The 19,854-nt window shown below is 34.9% G+C and overlaps 1 protein-coding gene across 3 annotated transcripts in view; it reads left to right on the top strand.

Annotated features, from left to right (window-relative positions):
• The window catches only part of FOCAD (focadhesin), a 252,868-nt gene that overhangs the window by 75,960 nt on the left and 157,054 nt on the right, over positions 1 to 19,854 (top strand). For all 3 annotated transcript variants that reach the window (XM_025051385.1, XM_006918338.3, XM_015594517.2), the window contains exons 10-11: positions 1,246 to 1,448; positions 7,225 to 7,482. In XM_025051385.1, the coding sequence (XP_024907153.1) occupies positions 1,246 to 1,448; positions 7,225 to 7,482 (461 nt within the window). The remainder of the gene's footprint in view (positions 1 to 1,245; positions 1,449 to 7,224; positions 7,483 to 19,854) is intronic.

The raw sequence follows: 19,854 nt of genomic DNA, 5'->3' as shown, positions 1-19,854 counted from the left end.
AAAGAGTGGTCAAAGAAATAGCATAACCTGTATCGATTATTTCAAATTTGAAATGTACAGCAATAATACAATTTAATGTTTCTTTATTATCAATAGTCTTGATTATAAATAACAATTTATAAAAATACCTGGAAGATTTATAATAAAGAATATATAAACATTTGTATTATATGCATTTCCTTCCTGTTTTGTTAAAGATAATGGATTTTCATGACTTCTCAAAGACAGTTATGGAGTAAGATTACTATTTAGCCAAAAAAAGTATAAATTAGTAGTGTTAGAATAACAACTACTTCATAATATGTTCAGATTTGACTTCTAGATGATTTAATAAAATACTGGCAACTCATTAAAATGAGTTAAGGCTTGTATATGTTTGTGTGTGTGTGTGTGTGTGTGTGTGTACATATACACACACACACACACAATATATATATATATATATTTTTTTTCCTTTGGTGTGGTGGGGAAATCAGTTGATTATTTTGATAATCTAGCTCGGAAGTCTATGAATAACAGTTTTCAATAAATTAGGGTTCATTCAATAACCATGAAAAAAGTATGTTTATTCCCTAACTTGTTCTGTTAATAGTCTAGGGAAGCCTATACATGTAACTATGTTATTATACATTTGTATGTATATTTCTGTTGTGTAAGTTGAGTTTCCATAATAAAGAATTATTTATAAAAATAGGTTTGATTATTATGCTGGTTGTGAACTTTGAGATTTTGCTGATCTACTTATTAGTAATTACAGCTGAAGGATAGCCCTGCCTCACCTTGTTTACTTACTCATCACTTAATACAGTTCTCAGCTGGGTTTGTAAGGGAAGTGCATACTTTGGACTTATCTGCTGATTAAGAACTCCATGCTCTCTTGGCACTGTTTGTTGAAGGCAGTAGAACGACGTGACAAAATATAAGGACAAAAATTGAACTATATTTTAAAAGAAATTTATATTGACCAAAAGAAGAGTTGGTTTATACTTTATGATATTTGATATTTGTTTTTTTCTAAGAGTATCAAGTTTTTAGTTACATACATTAACAGCTTATTTTAGAAAAAAATAGTTAATTTTTGTGTTCTTTTTATTTCAAAAAAGATAAGATTTATCATCTTAGTTGCACGTCTGACTCAATTGTAAAGGGGTAAGAAAACTTCTTGGAATCATTCTTAAACAAAATAACATTTTGTTAAGTGTGGCATTAATTTTTAAAATCATGAATTGTTGTTTTGATGAATAGCTTTGAAGCTCCTCTCTTTTGCCGATGGTCAGAAAATTCCAAAATCATCCTCGCTGCTAGTGATGCCAGTTCTGCAGATATTATCTTCTACTGCTTTGGAAGACTGCATATCCCCAGATGAAGACAGTCCCTCTAGGCAGCAGTTGGCTCTGAATCTGTTAGAAATGGTACAGCAGGAGAGCTACAGAGACGACCACCAAAAGGTAATGACGTTCATCCTTGTTTCTCTTAAAGGTAAAGTGGTAATGTGGGATTTTTGTCTATAAAGATAACCTCACCTCCTGATGAAGTATCTGTTTGGGTTTTAACTCGATCATTGTGAACTTTACCATTCTCTCAGGCAGTGGTGTAGATGTTAGTATATTCTTCTGAATGGTGAGAGGGGAGGGTAGTCTTGTTGAAAAATAAGTTTTAGAAGTGCTATGTAATCTTTTTTCCTCTTTGAGTTTCCAGTGTACATCAGTAGCTAAAGGTTCTGAGGAATCCTGCAGAAAAGAAACATTCGGTTTAACATAGTGCTTCTCTAACCATATTTGAATATGGATCCTTTTTTTCTCATCATACTGTTTAGTAAGTGCAGCATATTGATCTGGGATAGTCCAAGATGGGAAATCTCCTTGAATGCCTGGAAGTTCTAAGGTCTGTAAGAACTAAGACTTTATTTTTGAATGTGGTAGCTTATGCCATATTCCCTGGCATAATGGCTGTTGGTGTCTCCTTAGGTGCCTCTAATCTGCTGCCTTCAATTGGAAGACAGCAGGACTGTCACACCCCATTCTTCCCTCTGCCTGCTAAGCATATCCCATTCTGCTTTGTCAGTCTCACTGTTCCTGTTACAATAATGTAAAAAGTATAGTCCATGTCTGTTAATGGCTGGGTTCTGGGCCTGCATTTGTTAGTCCTTTACTCTTTTGATATTTGTTTTGATTTTGATAAAATTATTACTTCCTAACTCCTACTTTTATGGGGATTAAATAAGGATTAAATAAGATAGAACTGGTGAAGCGTCTTAAGTTTCCACAGAGGCGTTACATAAATGTGAGGTAGCGCCATAGTTGTTTCATCTGCAAAAGCAGGGAGACCTCTAATCATGTATCGTTAAATGTTCTAGCAGCAAAAATCCAGGCATTGTGATTCCTTGTTTGAGCCTGCAGCAAGAACTAGCCTATAGGCAAATTGAATGTATACTACAGATTCATAAATCCTAATTGTTTGACTGAAACTTTAAAACTTGAAATAGGTCATTGATTTTCATTGAGAGGAGGAAGTTCTTGCATCTGCCTAATAGGAATACAAGATGTCGCCAAAATTTCCTAGCAGTCTTTTACCTTTCCTCTGGACTTGCCCAATGATTGGATTTTGGGTGGGGATGGAGGGAGGGCAGGATGTACTGTGTCTAAGAGTTGTGTTCCTTTAAATCATGAGTGATATTTACTGAGAATCACCCTGACTCTAATATTTAAGTATTCATCTTACTATTTGCTCAGGTGTATGAGTCTTATTATTCAACACTAATAGCTAGGCTTTCTCTTCAGCTGGGGAAGAGGGAGAAGGAAGGAATACTATTAGGGCTATAAACATCCTCCTAATAATGGTGCGCTGCTTTGAGGCTTTGAGTAGATATATGATTACCCTTCTAAAAAATCAAGCCACAGTTTACAGTTGGCTTTTTTTTTTTTTTTTTTTGCACCAGTCCTGGACTCTATATTCTAAACATACTTATAAATTCAACACTCCCCAAACTCTGCAAGTCTTTTCCTGAATCTTTGATTTTTTGTCTCTTTTGCCTGATCTAGTCATTCTTTAGGATCCAGCCAAAAGTTCTCAGCCTTCCTGAGTCAGAATTCATTTACTCTTTTTTTTTTTTTTTTGTATCCCTAGCACTTTATTCAATAGTGTTGTGTCTTAATTTAAGGGGTTACGTATTTGTACCTCCAACTATTCTGTGAGCTCACTGAGGGAAAGAACCCAGGCCTTTTTCATGCTTTGCTTTTATTTTCTAAGCATGTTAATATTTAAATTGCAACACTTGTTGAACTTTTTGTATTTTTTCAACTCTGTGTTTCTGCTTTATCTTTTTCAGGTGATCATAGATTTAAGATAATTAAGATATGTTAGCCACTTGTTAAATTGAACACTTTCCTATTTTTCACATACTTAAAGAAATAACATCCTAGGTTATCTTTGCATCCTCAACACCTGACCCATTGTTTACCACGTGGCAGACATTCAGTAAATTTCTGTTCAGCAAGGAATGTGTGAATCTGATAATTTCACTTATCATCTTGATTTATTACAGAGAGATCTTTGTATAAAAACCACAGATTTTTTAGTTTTTATTTTTATTATTTCATTTTAGATTGGTGACTCTGACTTAGAGTATTTGATTTACAACTACAGCAGTTCTTCAGAAGCACACTGCTTCTGGCAAACGAAAACAAGGGTAGATATCCTGCACCATGCAATTCTGTATTACCTGTCTTCTTTCTGAAGTGTTGATAACCATGAAATAAACAGATTTTTAACTTATTTCAAATTTTAAGAATTAAAAAATGTAAGATAGCAAAGCAGTTATTCATCTCTTTAAAATAAAAAAAATATATAATAAGCTTTTAATATTTCTTAGTGTTGTGTGGAAAACAGGATCCTTTTCTATTAGGCTAATAAATGTGATATTTAAAACCACCAATTTGTGTTCTCTTAGGTGAAAAAAAAATCAAACACTTGTAAATTCTAAACTGCTTAAAATCTTGCTACCCCTGCCCCCAGAGAATGTGGTGGGGGGTGGAGGTGGGGTGGAAGGAAAGAACCATTGTATGAGTCAGGGTTCAGTCAGGAAAGAGAAGCCATAGTGGTAATTTGAACAAAGAAGTGCTTAATAAAAAGAATTAATAACTAGTAAATAGCAAACATTTCAGACTTCCAGGGAAACAGTAAATCAGTGGAAAGTTGAGGTAAACTGGTTTCTTAAAAGCTTTTGGTTGGAATTTAAAAAGAATTACCAAGACTTAGAGCTTGTGCTTCTATCATTATCTTCTGAATAACATGGATACTGAGGATGGTATATGTTCTTTTGGTGATAATCGACCATTTGAAAGCCTCTCAGCCCTTGACTAGATTCTTAATAGAGGTAGAGAGCAGAAAGACCTTGAGACTTTACCTAGTCCAGTCTTCTGTTTCTGGTCTGGTGAGTGATTAAATCCCTTCTAGCAAAAACCTGTTCTACTTTTCATGGTCTCCAGGGTGAGTTTCCATACCCCTTCTCCTGATCAAATCTTGACTCAATTTTGTTAAGCTTCGTTTAATTATTATGATAGATGAACAGTTATTCTTTAAAGTTAATGAAAATATATATTGTTCACCTGTATTCACAATTTCTTTTTTAGACCTCTTTAGACAAAGAAGTATTACTAGCAGATGTCTGCTTTATTAATACTTAACATAACTGAACATTTTTATTAAAAGCTTTTTAAAAATAAAGATAATCAATTCTTTTATGTCTATAAAAGATGTTTTATAACCATTCACTGAAATGTTATTTTTTCTATGGTTTCTTTTAATTGAGATGTAACTTGCCTAACATCATTAAGTTTTATTTTTAAACACCTACTTTCTTCTCTGAACCACAGAGCCTATCAGTGCTTTCACAGGTCCTCCCACAGGCTGTGGGGCCAGGATTTGGTGGCTGGTGCTGAAAATCCTTGGTCGCATCTTTGCCCCGGAGACCGTTCCAGTGGGCCATGCCTGCCATGCACTGTGATAGAGAGACTGTTCTGTGATGTCTTATTCAACACTGTGCCTTTCTTCTGCTACTCTAACCTTAGACAGACAAAAAACAGAGCCTAAACCTGGACATAATACTTCAAGTAGGATTGTTTTTCTCTTACAGTGTGTTTACTCTAACATATCTCTGTAATGTTGCTGCTTTCAACTTAATTATGGTTCATGGTGATTTCCAATTATTTTCTTTTATGCCCATATCCACCAGTTTTATTTTTCCTCTCCTAAAGATGACAGTGATAATATTTCTCTGTATTTTGCAATTTTAGGTACTGTGCTAGGTTCTTTATTGACATTGTCTCATTATCTACCTCAATAATCTGGGCAGGAAGGTAGTCATAACTCCCATTTTACAAATAAGAAAAATAAGGCTCTGAGAAATTGCCTAACAGCTGAAATCCTCATCTTTTAAATCTCAAATCAAACGCTGTTTGTTATTAGTCTAAAGAAATTGACTTGTCTTTAATGAATTTCACCTTGGGAAAAAATCTTTTAGAGGGAGCGCTATAAATTTAGATATTTAATTTTATAAAATTTATAAAATTTGATTGTCCAGTTTCTACTCTCTCAAATTGAAAATGAAAATTAGTGTATATTTCTTTATTTGTCTAGATACTTTTCTTTGCATATACAAGCAAATACAAATATACAATCTCTCCACACTCCAACCCTTAAAAAAAAAAATTGGTAGTATTCCAGGCATACTATTTGTAACTTGTATTTTCATGTGGGAGACCTTTTCATATCAATAAAGATAGAGCTTCCTTGTTTGTTTTTAAAGTGACGTTTGCTTTCAAATAAATATTATCTCCACTCTTAAGCATATACTTAAGATACTGAAGACCTATGTCCTCACAAAAACTTACAGGAATGTTCATAGCATTATTCATAAAAGTGGAAATTAATGGACATTGGTCCATTAATTGATGAATGGATAAACAAAATATTGTATATCCATACAATGGAATATTATTTGACAGTGACACGAAATATTGATACCAGCTACAATATGGATGAGCCTTGAAAACATGCTAAATTAAAGAAGCTAGTCAAAAAAGACCCCATGTTGTGTGGTTCCTAGTATATGAAATAGCCAAAATAGAAACAGAGTGGGTTAGTGGTTACTGCAGGTTGGAGTGGGGATCAAGAGAATGAAGAGTGATGGTTAATGGATATGGGATTTCCTTTTGGGGTAATAAAAATGTTCTAAAATTAGATAGTAATGACGGTTATAAAACTATCAATTACTAAAATCCACTGAGTTGTAAACTTTAAAAGGATGGATTTTATGGCATGTGAAATATATCTCAATAAAGCTATTAAAGTTTTTTATAAAGCTTAACTTTTACTTCCCATACTTTCAATTGTTATCCTTATTCATATAAGTTAACCTCCAATAATAGGACAGTTATTGGATAATTTAGAGATTTCTAAATTGTATCATTATACTCTAATCATTTTATTCATAGGCAATACTAATGTTTCTTTAATGTCTGTGGCTTCTCCTGAGCCATCTGGGCACTCAGCTCACCTTGGCAGAGTTCTATCCATTCTCTGTCCCTGACTGCACTACTTTATTACTGTAAGGAGCCATTTCTCAGATTGACATAAGCATAGCATCTTCTTTGAGTATCGTTTCAGTTTAGAGCTGTCAGGCTATTTCTTATTGCAGAAGTTATTCACAATTATTAATGAATTCCCAGGCTCCAGCTGAACCAACTCTGTTCCTGTCAACGTACTGTCGATTACAAAAATGAATTGTCCTCAGTCCAAGTCTGCCATCTGCCCAGGGCTGCTTTTTACGAGGGATTGGAGTTGGGCAAATAGTGTTTTTTTTTCTTTCTTTCTATTTTCCCTCTCATTGGTGAATATTTTCTTAGTGACAGTGGCTTTTTCCAAACTCTTTTGCCTCTGGATCTTATTTATTGATCCACTTTTTTTTTTTCTGCTTTAACTGGGAGCAAATGGTAAATACAAGGAAAAATAGTGATAAACTGTTTTAGAGTTCCATATAACAGCTCTTTTCTCAATGTAATCCTATTAGCTCAAATATGTGCAGAGAGGTTTGGGGCAGGAATTGAACATTTTGTATTTTGTTGGGAGGATTGATTTTGTAATGAAATATAAAATATGAATGTCAAATATATTTCTATCAAATATATCTCATTTACTCATGTATTTTTTGTGTTTATTTTTCAGCTGCCCTACAAGCTTGTCTTCCCCATAACCAGCATGTATGGGTCAATATTTACAGCCTGGAGGATCCTTGAAGTAATGAGAGAAGAGTCTTCAGTGAGTGACTGGTTGGCTTCAGTAGAGTCATTGCTCCCTGTCACTACAGTGATCCCTGTGCATGTTTTTCTTCTGCTGGCTCACCTCCTTGTTGAAGATAAAGGAAGAAATCTTCGCCAAATACTGAAGGTCACTACAAAATTAGCCCAAGCAGATTCCTCTCAGGTAAAGCAAGAAAATAATGGAACAGGAATGGCTGTAAAGCTTAACTGTTGGAATTATAGATTATTCTTACTTCATGGATGATTTTTATCAAAGTTTTAATTATGGGTTGCTGTTCTTATGTTCCCAATTTGTTCTTTTTTTCTCCTTATGCTGAGTTAATGTATACTTAATGATGCAAACATTTCTTTAATGAGAACACATTTTGCAAGGAAATCTGCATATAATGCTATTCTGGTATTTTTGTTTATTGCTGAATTTGCTCCTTTGTAATGCTTTTGTTAACTCTTGGAGCCTATTCCAAAATGAATATCCTTTAGTTCTAAAATTGATCTTTTAATGTGGGCAAAAAATAATTCAGTTTAAAGTTACCTGTACGACAGGCATTAATCTTTTTGACTTGTTGAAATTTGATCTTATCTTCATTTAATAAACAAAAAAAATGTGTCCTTGCTATATATAGTACTGATCACTATGTTGGGATGTAAGGATAAACAATCATTTTGCTATCTTCCCAGGGCTTAGAATGTAATAAGAAAACAGTCAGACATTAATAAGCTTCCCCCCACCACTTTTAAACTAACCATATATTTAGCATAGTACTCTAATTTTTTTCTATTGGGTAGAATCTCTAGAACACATTTCCTGTGAAGTGAAGGGTTTTCTTACCAAGTAGATATGGTATTTTTATTATCTCTTGTTTATTAGTATCTGTGCTTGTGTTTCTTTTCAAGCTTGGTGAGGGAAAAAAAGTCCATCTCTTTATGGAAAATTATGTGTTCTCATAGGAAAAAATTGGTGGTGAAGGTGGATAAATGTTTAAGCTATGAAGTTAAAGTGTTTGGAATTCCTTTTTGTCCCCAATTTGTCATGTTTATTCCTTTTTGTCAGGGAAACAACTGCTGCTATCTCACAATTAGTTTTCCTTCTGACTAGACCTCTTCTGGTCTGATTCTGTAATGTACACAAAGTTCCTTTGCCTCCTACTTTATTTCTGCCTTCACCTTCTGTAATGATCTTGCTTCTACCAAATGTTTTCTTTCAGCGTTGACACTTTGTAGGATAATCTCTTTAGAATCGTTAACACACAGATAATGTCTGGAGATTATCTAAAAAAGTCATCTAGTGGGTTACCTGATCTGTGTATGCTGCCGATATTAAACATAGATGAGATCAATATGTGTATATATAGATACTCAGGAAATGCATCGAGTCTTTGAAATTCTAGGGTGATACTTTCTGTTATGAGTCACAGAAACCCATCTGTTTTAAACTGTTTTTATTAGCTCTAGAATTTAGAATAAACATGGCTTAGACAGTGTATTCATTGCAGTTTCTTTCTTCTCTGAATTGACTGGAAGCCCAAAGCCTTATAACCTTATATTCACAATCCAAAAGGAAGAGAGTGGTAGAGATATTTGGATTGGCTTTGCTTGGGTCAGGTGCCCAAATGGGATCAACCATTGGCCAGGATAATGGGGCACTTTAATTGGTGATCCTGGGTAGAATGGAGGTGGGTAAAGTGTCAGGGGCTTAAAATTATCTATGCCACCAGGATCATGTGGAATGAGGGAGGGATCAGTCCCTAAAGGAAAAATAGTTTCCTGGTAATAAAAGTGGGAGTATGTGAAATAGAAAAAAATGTGGAGAACTTCTCAATTAGTGTTTTGAGTTTCAGGTATGTTAAGATATTATCCCTGTCCCCCGCCAGCTCTCAGCTGTCAGGGAGCCAGGTTGTCTAAGCTCAGGGTGCCAGAAGTCCTTTGCTGGTAGCTTCTGGCCACCTGGTGTTTCATTTATTCACCCTAGTATCCTTATAAACATTATTTTTCATGTGTGCCGTGAAATGAAAAAAGTTGGGAAGCACTAGAGTGACCATTCAGGTTCATTTATTCAGTGAATGTTTATTAAGAAGCAGCGCTATAAATCGAAGTCGTTACATTCTTTTGGTTACTTTTTGGGTAGTTTTAAGTAATGAGGAAAAATACCTGGTGTAATTGTGTTTGTTAAGACGAATGGTGGGGTAAATGTTTAGATATAATTACTCAAATTCATGAAGAAACAAAGACAGTATTATTAATAAGAACTTGGAAGTGGAGTTAAGTGTTTTGAAAAGGACAAAACAAGTATCCTAGAAGTAGGATATCAGATTTTTTCCCTCACTTTTCTTTATGAAGTGCCCATTTTATATCATTTCACTGACCTTTAGCTACAAGGCAAAGCAGTCCAAAGAAGAGTGAATATTTTGAAAAAAACAAGTTTTCTGATTGTAAGTAGATAGTTGGAGTAGATTCTATTCAAATATTAGTGTTGCAATTTATTATTGGAGGAATGTTTTCTATTTCTTTAGGTTGACAAGACTACATGAAATGTATTCATATTCATGTGTGTTTGTCTTTTCTCACCTTATAAAAAGAAGCTATATTATATATAAGCAATCATTGGCTTAAATTCATGTGGGAGTTGATAGTAAAGAAAAGTCGTGGACTACTAATGAGCAGGAGCTAAGTAAATAGGTAAGAGTAAGAATTTAGAGGCTGTCTTCTGCATCCATTTTGGTGGTCACTTAACCTCTATAGTAGAATTTGCTGCCTGCAGTACACTTATCTAAGTATTGTGTTTGTTTGACAAATATTGAAAGAGGGCCATATGTGAAGTATGTTTTGGTATTATTGTTATTCTAAAGTATTAATAGAAATTATTTTTAGTAATATTAGTTAATAGCAATACAAATTATCAATATAAACTAATGATGTTAAATTAATATTCATAATGGTAAGAAAATGTGCTTTTAAAAAAATGTGATTCTGTTACTTCCTGTTGTGCAGTTTGATGGATCTCCCTTTCCCAATGAGTTTTTAATCCTTAGTTTCTCACTTGATTTCCCTGTGGAATGCATTTTCCATTAGGTTTAATACATGTAGGGCCATGGAAGATTATGACACTAAATAGTCTAAAGGGAACTGACCTTGTGAGTACCGTTTTAGAGTTGACTGGATACAGATGATGTTAAAATAACTAGATATCCAAAGCTATAGCAATAAATCAACACTTAAAAAAAAATAGTAAGAAACTTCCCCCCCCATATCTTGAAATGCTGTCAGCAGTTACTAATAATCCCTATAGTTTTCTCACCTGGACATGAGACTTAATTTGCAGAAGATACAAGCTCAGGTCAGGCAGTGCTCAGTAAAAGTTGAATGCTTTTTTATGTTCTTGGAGGGAATGTCTTAGAGTGTCCTGGGGAGAGATCCAAGAATGAGCATCCTGTGTGAATTTCCATGGATCTTGAAAGTTTTAAATACATGGATTTACTTTAAAGACAGGTTTTTATATTATAGTCTGTGGTTATAATAAATGGAGTGCCAACTATTTCCTGAATTTCTGTCCCCCCGCCCCCTTGGCAATAGCAGTTGATAGATTCACATGCTTTTTGGTTATGTTTATATAACACTTACTGCCTTTCTGACAACCGAGTAATGTTATCATTATTATTTATTTATTTATTTTTACATTTTGAGATAAATTATTCAGGCTGCCTTCAGAGATGCCTGAATGACAGTCGGAGTACATGGCTTCATGTCTCATGTATAAAAGTGTCTAGTTGGCCTTATTCTTTCCTCTTCAGAGATAAAAAGAGAGCTATTTCCTACCTTTGATTTATCCAGGATCTGGTCACATATGGTATGAAACCGATGGTTATTGAATGTTAAACATAGGCTATAATGTGGACCTCAGGCCGAATGCAGACATGTTCTGTTTTATAGCTTTTTAAGGGTAATATCAAATCATATTTCAACCTTTAGCCAATGATTGACCAATCTGTGTAACATGATTGTGGACATTTTGGAACTGTCTAAGGCTGACATAACTTCCTTAAGAGGTTAATAACTTAACAAGTGTTGATTGACATTCTATTTCCCCATCTATGAGAGCCCAGCATAATGACATCTCACTTGTGAAGAACCACATCTTGCTCTGTCATCTGCACTGTGTGCCTCAGTACACAATAGGTGATAGCACAAGTTTTGTACTTATCCCATTCCATATACATGATTGTATCTTGCTTCTAAGACTTTCAACCAGAAACCTTACTTTTTCTTCCTCTATGCCTATCCTTCTCTTTCATTTATGATTTTATGTTTAGTTAGTTGCCAACTCTGACCTTGGATTCCAGTAATTGCCACCATGTTTCCTCTGGCAGCTTCAGGTACACTCTTCTATATCTACCTGGGACTCCCCCCACTCATCCCTCATGATGTTTCTCTGGCCCTTGACCTTTTGAGAAGAAAGAGGTATTACTTACCTTTTAAAACCTTCTCTAGTATCTATTAGCTTAGCTGTATTAACTATATTATTAGCTAATTACTTAGTATATACTTATTAATATATTAAATATATAGTAATTATAATTATTAGAAATATATTAAATATTATAGTTATTATTATTAGCTATATTATTAACTGTGACTTCCCTTTAGCTGTTGGTATTGAGAGTTCTTCACTTGAAGCATTATATCCTAGAGAATAAGAGAAATGCTGAAGGAAGCTGTAAGTTCTGTGAAACTCAGTACCTCTTTCAAATCTTTGGTGCTTGCTTCTCTTGCTTGGAAGTGAGGATAGAGTTGTGTTTTTTGTTTTATTTTGTTTTTACTTGCATTTTACAACTCTGAGGCCACTTCTTTTTGATATTTTGGTTGATAAGTCTAGCTAAAGGTCTTGCTTAATGGGAACAATTGCTATCTTTGATAATTTTATTTTATCCTTTAATGTTTTTAGGGCTCAATTTGTTCCATTTGTAAAAGTATACCCACTTTTGAGCCATTTGAAATCATTTATGTGGCTAGGTTCATGGCCCATGACTTACTGGTCTTTTAAAAGTCATATATTATCAAATAGTAAAAAGTTGACTTTCAAGGCAGAATCCTGTGATAGTTCTACTTAGGGTCATAAGCCATATTTTAACATAGCAAATGAATAGGAAATGTGTGAAATTTAATGGTCTGTAAGTTATGCTGAGAAAAGGAGAAAATATATTCTGCAAAAGAACTTGCACAAAGAGTCTTTGGACACTTTGCACTCTTCTATTGTCACCAAAGTTCTGTGAATTGCTACCCCCTGAAGTCAGTCTGCTTCCTGAAGTCTGGTTGTTTTTCACACTAGCGAAAAGAAGCCAGAATATACAGTACTTTCAATAAAGAACATTAAGATAAGGAGTGCTATACTAGTATACCCTTGGAGCTATCACATCGATTATGCCTAGAGCAAAATTGGGATGAGCTTGCCAGCATAAAGCGATTAGACAAAGAGAAACATGGACCTTATACAAAGTCAGATATCTGTTTCTTCCTGTGGCAATATGTTTATTTCTTCATTAGAAAACCCACATAGATATCTGTAGAATCATATGTTTTTAGCTGGCGTTTGAACCTTTTAACATTTTTACTTTTTCTTTTCTTTTTTTTTTTTTTGCCTGAAGCCCAGAGTTTATGTTCAGGGAGGCAGTTCTGAGTTTCTTTGGAGGAGTCTATAGATTATAAATTTCTTAAAATTCTGACTGAAAAATTTTTTTGTGATTTTCAGTTCAAACCTATATCACCGTGACACTAGCTTACTAATATACTGCAAGAAAAGTCATTTGTCTTGTGTCACTGAACACAGCATATCAGAAATGGTGCGGGTTGATGGAGTTTGGTGAGGATAGGGCCCAGAACTGCACTGAGAACAGTGGAGACTGTCTGCCCCCATGTGAGTATCAGGTAACAGTAGCTTTGTCTCCTGGTTAAAATCTTAGGATTGGCTTCTAGTGCAGGTGAAAGACTCAGAGGGGAATCAGCACATTTTGTGGTAACTTTGAATTTTATAATGGGCATGAGGAATTCTGCTCAAGGGGAAAAATACACTGAAGTCCACCATTGCCTGAATAAAATTTTTCTAATTTAGTCAATGGGCAGGGAGGGGAGGGAGTGGGTATTGGTCCCCTGCCTACTTGCATCATGGCCAGACACCCTAAAGTGAGCTGCCAGTTGATATCCCTTATTATTCATTCTTCAGGCCAGCCCTTCCATAGTCAGCCCTTCAAATCAGAAGAGTCTTATTTAAGGAAACATTTTCTTACATTTACAGAAGAAACCCATGTCACCTCTCTAGGTTTAAATGTAGTCTACTCATTTAGAAGCTCAACTAAGTTCTTGAACAAAGTAATAGCTAATAAAAACAGCCAATATTTACATACTTTTCTGTACCAGTCACTATTCTAATCACTTTATTTGCATGTATTCATTGACTCTCTGAATACTCGGCCCTTTAAGTTTGGGGTACCACCACTGTTTAGGAACTGAGGCACAGAGTTCGATTAACTTCCCCAAAGTTGCACAGCTAGTAATTGGCAAAGGCAGGCACGTATGGTTCCAGATCTGTGCTGTTTACCCAATATGCTCTACTCTCTCTCCACAACTTTTAGTTAAAACATTTTAAAAACATTTTTGAAAGTAAAGAAGATTCATTAGCTTTATATTTTTTTAGAATGACCTAGTCAGTGTGAAGGTAATTAAATGCTAAGAGAGGAAGGAACCTCAACATTTGTTTGAAATCTGGCCATCTCTTCAGTCTTGTGTGATTATTTCTGCCTTTATTATGCTAGCTTCCTTTGGCCCTTCTATAAATAGGCAAAATCACATTTAACCAGATATTTATACCTGAATAGAATATCTATACACAAAGTCATGACATATTCTTGATATGTAAGCACATATCAAGAGAAAGGCTGAGAAGGTCTAAGTGAATCAGCCTCAGTAAGCATGTTGTAATTTGAGTTATTGCTTAATGGTCAAAAATTAACTTTTTTTGTTCATTCGTTTTTAATGACAGTAGGAAGATTCTAAAATCTAATCAAATACAGGGATATTTTTTAGTGAATAAAAAATAGGTTATGGTATTTCCTTTATTTTGAAAAATGTTTACAAAGTGTTGAGAAAATTACACCTTGGTTGTTAGTTTTGAACCATTTAAAAGGCCGGACAAGTTATACGGTTAATTTAGGATCTTGAAACAGCACAAAAGAGTGAGTTATTCAGTAAATAGTCATGGAGAACCTCTTTGGGGCATACATTTTAATTGGAACTTGGGATACAAAGTCAGTTATTGGGGAACTCACAGTGTATAAGGAAGATAGGCTTCCAGTGTATTGATTGGACTTTTGGAGACCATGTATCCTGTCATTCCTATTTATTAGCACTCCTGTGGTAGTGGATCATGTCTGCATATAAGATAGTTTATGTATTTTTTTTCCTCTACCTAAAACAAGCATATAAAAATATTTGTAACCTGAATTTGTCGTATCACAGAGTCAGACAGTACTAAAGATGAATGAAATGAGTAAGGACAAGTTAGCATTTCAAAGTGTTCTATAGTTATCTTAAATGAAAGCTTCTTTCAAAGAAATTTTCAGTAGATTACAATTAGATTTAAAATTCATAAAATGAATTCCTCAAGAGAAACTGTCTTACTTGTTTTTGTTTCCTGGTAACCTTGAAGAGTTCTGGGCTTTGATAATGGTTTTATTGCCTGATTGAATTAACACAAATATATTAGATGTATGTACCTTTCATCCTAGAAACAATAAACTGTTTTCTAATATTGTCATGTATTACCCAAACTAATAGAGGGAACAGTGTGGAGTCCAGGGAGAGAGATTAGGTTAGGTTAGATCATAGTAAAATCTTATTAAATAAAATCCTATTAATTTAGGATTCTGAGTAATTTGATGTAGGCTGAGTTAAAACATAAGCTGATGTGGAAGCTATTGTTTTTAGGTACTTTGGGTTTGCTCATTTGCATTAGTACAATGAATGTGACAATTTAAAATGATCAAATTATCTATTCATTAAGACATATCAGCAGGGACTGGTACTTGGCAACACTTGGCTAATTAGTTTGTTACAGTATTTTTGTGAAAGCAATTGAATTTTATTTCTTTAACATTTCTCTCTAATCCAGTCTTGTCTATCTTTATTGTTTCTACTAGCCTGAATTATTTTTAGTGATAATTATAGAGGTGGCATTTTACTCTACTTATGTATATTTGTCAAATTGTATTCAATTTTTAATAGTGCAACTTGCTCAGCATTAAGTAGAATTTTCACTCAGCTTGAAATACTGTAGATACCTCGTTTTTATTAGGTCCCATTTTATTTGCCAAGCATTTTCAAGTCATTGATTTAGTCTATGTATGTATGTATGTATGTATACGGCAAACTTCCTATATGGCAGGTTCTAGTAATACTAAGATGAAAGGATATAGTCTTTGTTTTCAGAGATCCAAGAAAATTACTGTTCAGTACAGATGGTAATTGGCATTGTGGAGGTATGTAAGTATCTCTGGAACATACATGAAGAGACTCACCAGTTTCTCTGATGCAGGGAAAAGGGGAGGCATTCTAGGCACGATGAAGAGCATATGCAAAGACGCAAATGTGTAGCAGGTCCCATTGGGGTAATGACTGCAAGTAGTACTATATGAAACTGGGATATGCGTAAGGTAAGGGAAATTGATCTGGAGTGGATACTGGGCAAGCATTTGGAAGCAAGATCCTGAAGAACCTTGAAGTCAGATATGGAGGAGGTAAAGTTACATTAACAGGATGATACATTTTGGTGGGGACCTTAAGATATCAAAATGAGACAGAATACCTGGTAGAACTTGTAGAGCAGTGGGAATAAACCTCGATGTCTGAGTACTACTACGATATTTAACCCCTCACTTATATCAAGGGTCTAGAAGTTAGGAAATGAGAGGGTAGTTGAAAAGAAAAAGGAGAATTCTTGGAGAAGGTTGCTGGAGTGCTGAGTCCTACAAGTGCTAGCCCCTTATTTTAAGCCTCATGACAGGGACTTCAGCAGAACCCCACGTCCCCCCATCCAGCTGGATGTGTATCCCTTGCAGTTGGAGCTTACAGATATATATGGTGGGTTGGCGACTGCCCAAAAATCTAAAAGGGAGTGATGGGCTGGCTAGCTCTTGTGATGGTAGAAGCGAAGGAGAGAGTACAGCAGTATTGGCATGCCTAGTTGTCAAAGCAAAAGGTGTATTAGTGTGTCCTGTAAAGAAAATGTGGGCAGCATGGGCAAGAGAACTACAATAGAATTGTCTCATCTCATTTTATAGGTCTGCTTAGCGGGTATACAGGTCTCTGCTGAGAGAAGCAGTATTCCTAGAGGGAGTGGAACAATTAAACCAGAAGAGAGCATCTCACCTGCCTCAAAAGTCTAAAAAGAACTTAATCTTGTAGGCTTGGGCTGTTTGCCATGAGCAGTAGGAGAATCCTTTTGGGGCATGTGAGCTGTAAAGACAGTCTGAGCCTGTAGCAAAGGAGTGCTGACACTGCTCCTCAGAGGAGTCTGCCCAGATCCAGAGATGGAAAGGGGAAGCTAAGTCTATCAGCATCAATTAAAGGTAGTGAGGTTAAGGGAACCCCTGAGAATTCCTCCAACTGTCACTATAGCCCTTCTTTTCCTGCAGAGATTCTAGATTTAACCACCTTAATCTCATCAGCCAAGCAGTAAGAAATGTATATTTGTTCTTAAGGTTTTGGCTTCTGTGGGCAGTGAATGATGGCAAACCATTTATTGTAGTAAAGATTCCAGATGGTTGGTTCATTTTATACCTTTTCTTTTGGTTTCCACTTTTCAATTTTTTTGCGCTTTGCTGAGGTTTACAAACAGAGGGCTCAAAATTCACTATCTGAAGCTTTTCTCAGTAATGTCATATTATCTTTATAATTAATGGTGCATTGCTGAAATTGAAGCATAAAAGTAATTGCAGTAACCAGTTATGCCCATTCTATCCCTTTTCGTGTTTTTCTTCCTTTGAGACATTAGTGGAATTTTATTTTACCCACATGAAACGAGGAACCTTATGCACATTTCTGTTGCCTGGTGGAGAATTCTTGGTACCTGTTTTACAGTGCTCAGTGAGCATTTGATGAGTTCTTAGTTATTTTTGAAGCCAGGGAGGGTTCAGGCAATGGTCTGCAAAATTGCTGAAGAAAGTCCAGGAATCTTTTTTAAAACAGAAAAATGAAGAATCATGCATGCATGTATTAGGTTGTCTTAAATCAAATCCTAGCTGAAGCTGTAGTGACACATACTGTTCGTGAAAGACTTAATATAGTCCTTCTAATCGGATGAATTGTCTTGTTGTGCAAAAACTGTTATTACACTGTGTGTGAAACCAACCATGCTGCAAGGGGAAAAATTAAATCGCCTGACTGAGAGGTCACTTGTGAATAGTAACACAAGATCTATTACCGTTATTAGAGACTCTGGAGGACATTCACCCTTTTATGGTCTTTCAACTGCTGGAATGAAATATTTTAGTGGTAAATGACACCCTTCTGGGAAATCCTCCTAAGGATTCTCTTTTTTTCTTTTTGGCTGTTTGTATGCTTAAAAAGCGGGGGAGGGGCTTCGGGGAAAAAATTACATTGTTCCTTTCAGATCACTTAAAAATTTTACTTATTTTTGATTTGGTGTGATGACAATTGCCATTGAATGTTCCTCATTACACCATTTTTAATCTGGTTCTATTAGAACCACACTTTATCTTTCATAACATGTCATGCATATTCTGTAATCTTTTCCGTAGGGAAATTCATGCTAACATGAGAGTTTATGTCAAAATCTGGATTAAGCACTTTAAAATATATGAAATGAAAAGTCTGTCTGCTTATTTTGTCGATTTTTCTTTTAAGGGTCTTTTGAGTGTATATAAGGAAGATTATATGAGTATGTATTTTAGTTCTTCGTGGCAACCCTGTTGATGGTAAATATTTTAAGAAATATTTTGAGAAGTATTTGAATAGCTATGGATCTGAGATGAAGCTTTATAACACAGTTATTAAATTGGGAACCAGAGTTCCCTTCCAATGGATTATATTCATTAAACTGTCAATGTCAATCCATTCATTATAGTTTATTACCACTCTGGAACTTTCTGCCTTTTTGCTCTATGGTGAGATTAGGTTTGGTGGAGATAAGAAAGAAATAAGAATAGCTACCAATAGCATTACAAATGATCTGGGTAATTTTTTTGTTAATTTTGAAGTCAAATTACTGACTTTTTCCCTTCCCATTATTTGACTTCAGTATCTTTTTTCATTCTTTTTTCTAAGCTTCTTTACTTTATTGCCTAAAAGATGTGGAACTGTTAGAGTTATGTGAATAGTCATATAAATTCTGTTGGATTTCTCTATGCCCGCTTTTGTTACAGGTATTTTGATCAGTTCATTAAAACATATCTGTTGAAATGGGAGTTTTTAGAAGAAGGAATAGAGAGAAGGGAATACATTGTCAGTAGGAGTAATACATAGATATTTGAGTTTCACCTGGAAATAAAAATAATTTAGTAAAATGGGAGATAGAAACCCTTTGTCAGGTTGCTAATGAGAGGCTTGACCTAGCTGCTGCTGCTGCAGCATCTTTGGGGATGATGAGAGATGCAAAATGCGCTGTTGCTAGGCAACTCTCTTGGCTGCCTTTGGAGCAGGTTCATATGTGCTAAGAGCTAATGAATCCTCATGTCTGCTCTTTGAAACTGTTCAAAAGCCAATGAAGACATACCCAGACATTTAGCATTTACAAGTACCTGAACCATTCTTGTCATGTCATTTACTCATTAAAAATTAAGTTGACCATTAATGTATACTAAATATTGCTTACTTTTTCAAGATAGACAAAGATTTGAGCCCTAATAAATATATTTTCAAAAAGGATTTCAATAAGGAATGACTTGGTTCTGACCGATGCTAGTCAGATTATTCTATGTGAAGGCTATTTTAAATTTGAATGCTTTACTTTTTCCCCAAAGTGTTAAGTTACTGAAACTTGCCTCTTTAAGCCTCTTAGAAAGCTTTTAATTACACCGTCTTCATGCCTTGCTCAAAACAAGAATATTTCCGAAGACCATAGGAATCTGGAACCCAGGATTAATTTTGTGGGTGGCCTGTCTAAAGATCCCCCTGCCCCCAAATCCTGGACAGTAGCCATAAGATAAGCCACAGAACATGAATTAAAGTCTGTTAAGAAGCATCACTGGATCAGATAATGAATTTAACTACTTGTAAGATCCCACCCAACTTCTAATACCTGTCTCTCAGGGGTGTTGTAAAGATTACAAGATCTTCTGCATGAAAAAACATTGTAAAACACCCTATAAATGATAGTTTTTTGCAGTGATTTCTAAGGGATTCTCTAAATTCAACAAACATTTTGTGTTGCTGGATTATTAGCTATTAGTCAGGCTTGTTAATTTTTAGTAGGATATGAGATAATTATAGTGGGATTTATTTGTAACAGTATTTAAACTATACCTGTTTA

This window comes from Pteropus alecto, unplaced genomic scaffold, assembly GCF_000325575.1.
Source record: "Pteropus alecto unplaced genomic scaffold, ASM32557v1 scaffold95, whole genome shotgun sequence".
Classification (NCBI taxonomy): domain Eukaryota; kingdom Metazoa; phylum Chordata; class Mammalia; order Chiroptera; family Pteropodidae; genus Pteropus; species Pteropus alecto.
Note: the sequence above shows the minus strand (reverse complement) of the source record. Positions and strands in the feature narration are given on the sequence as shown.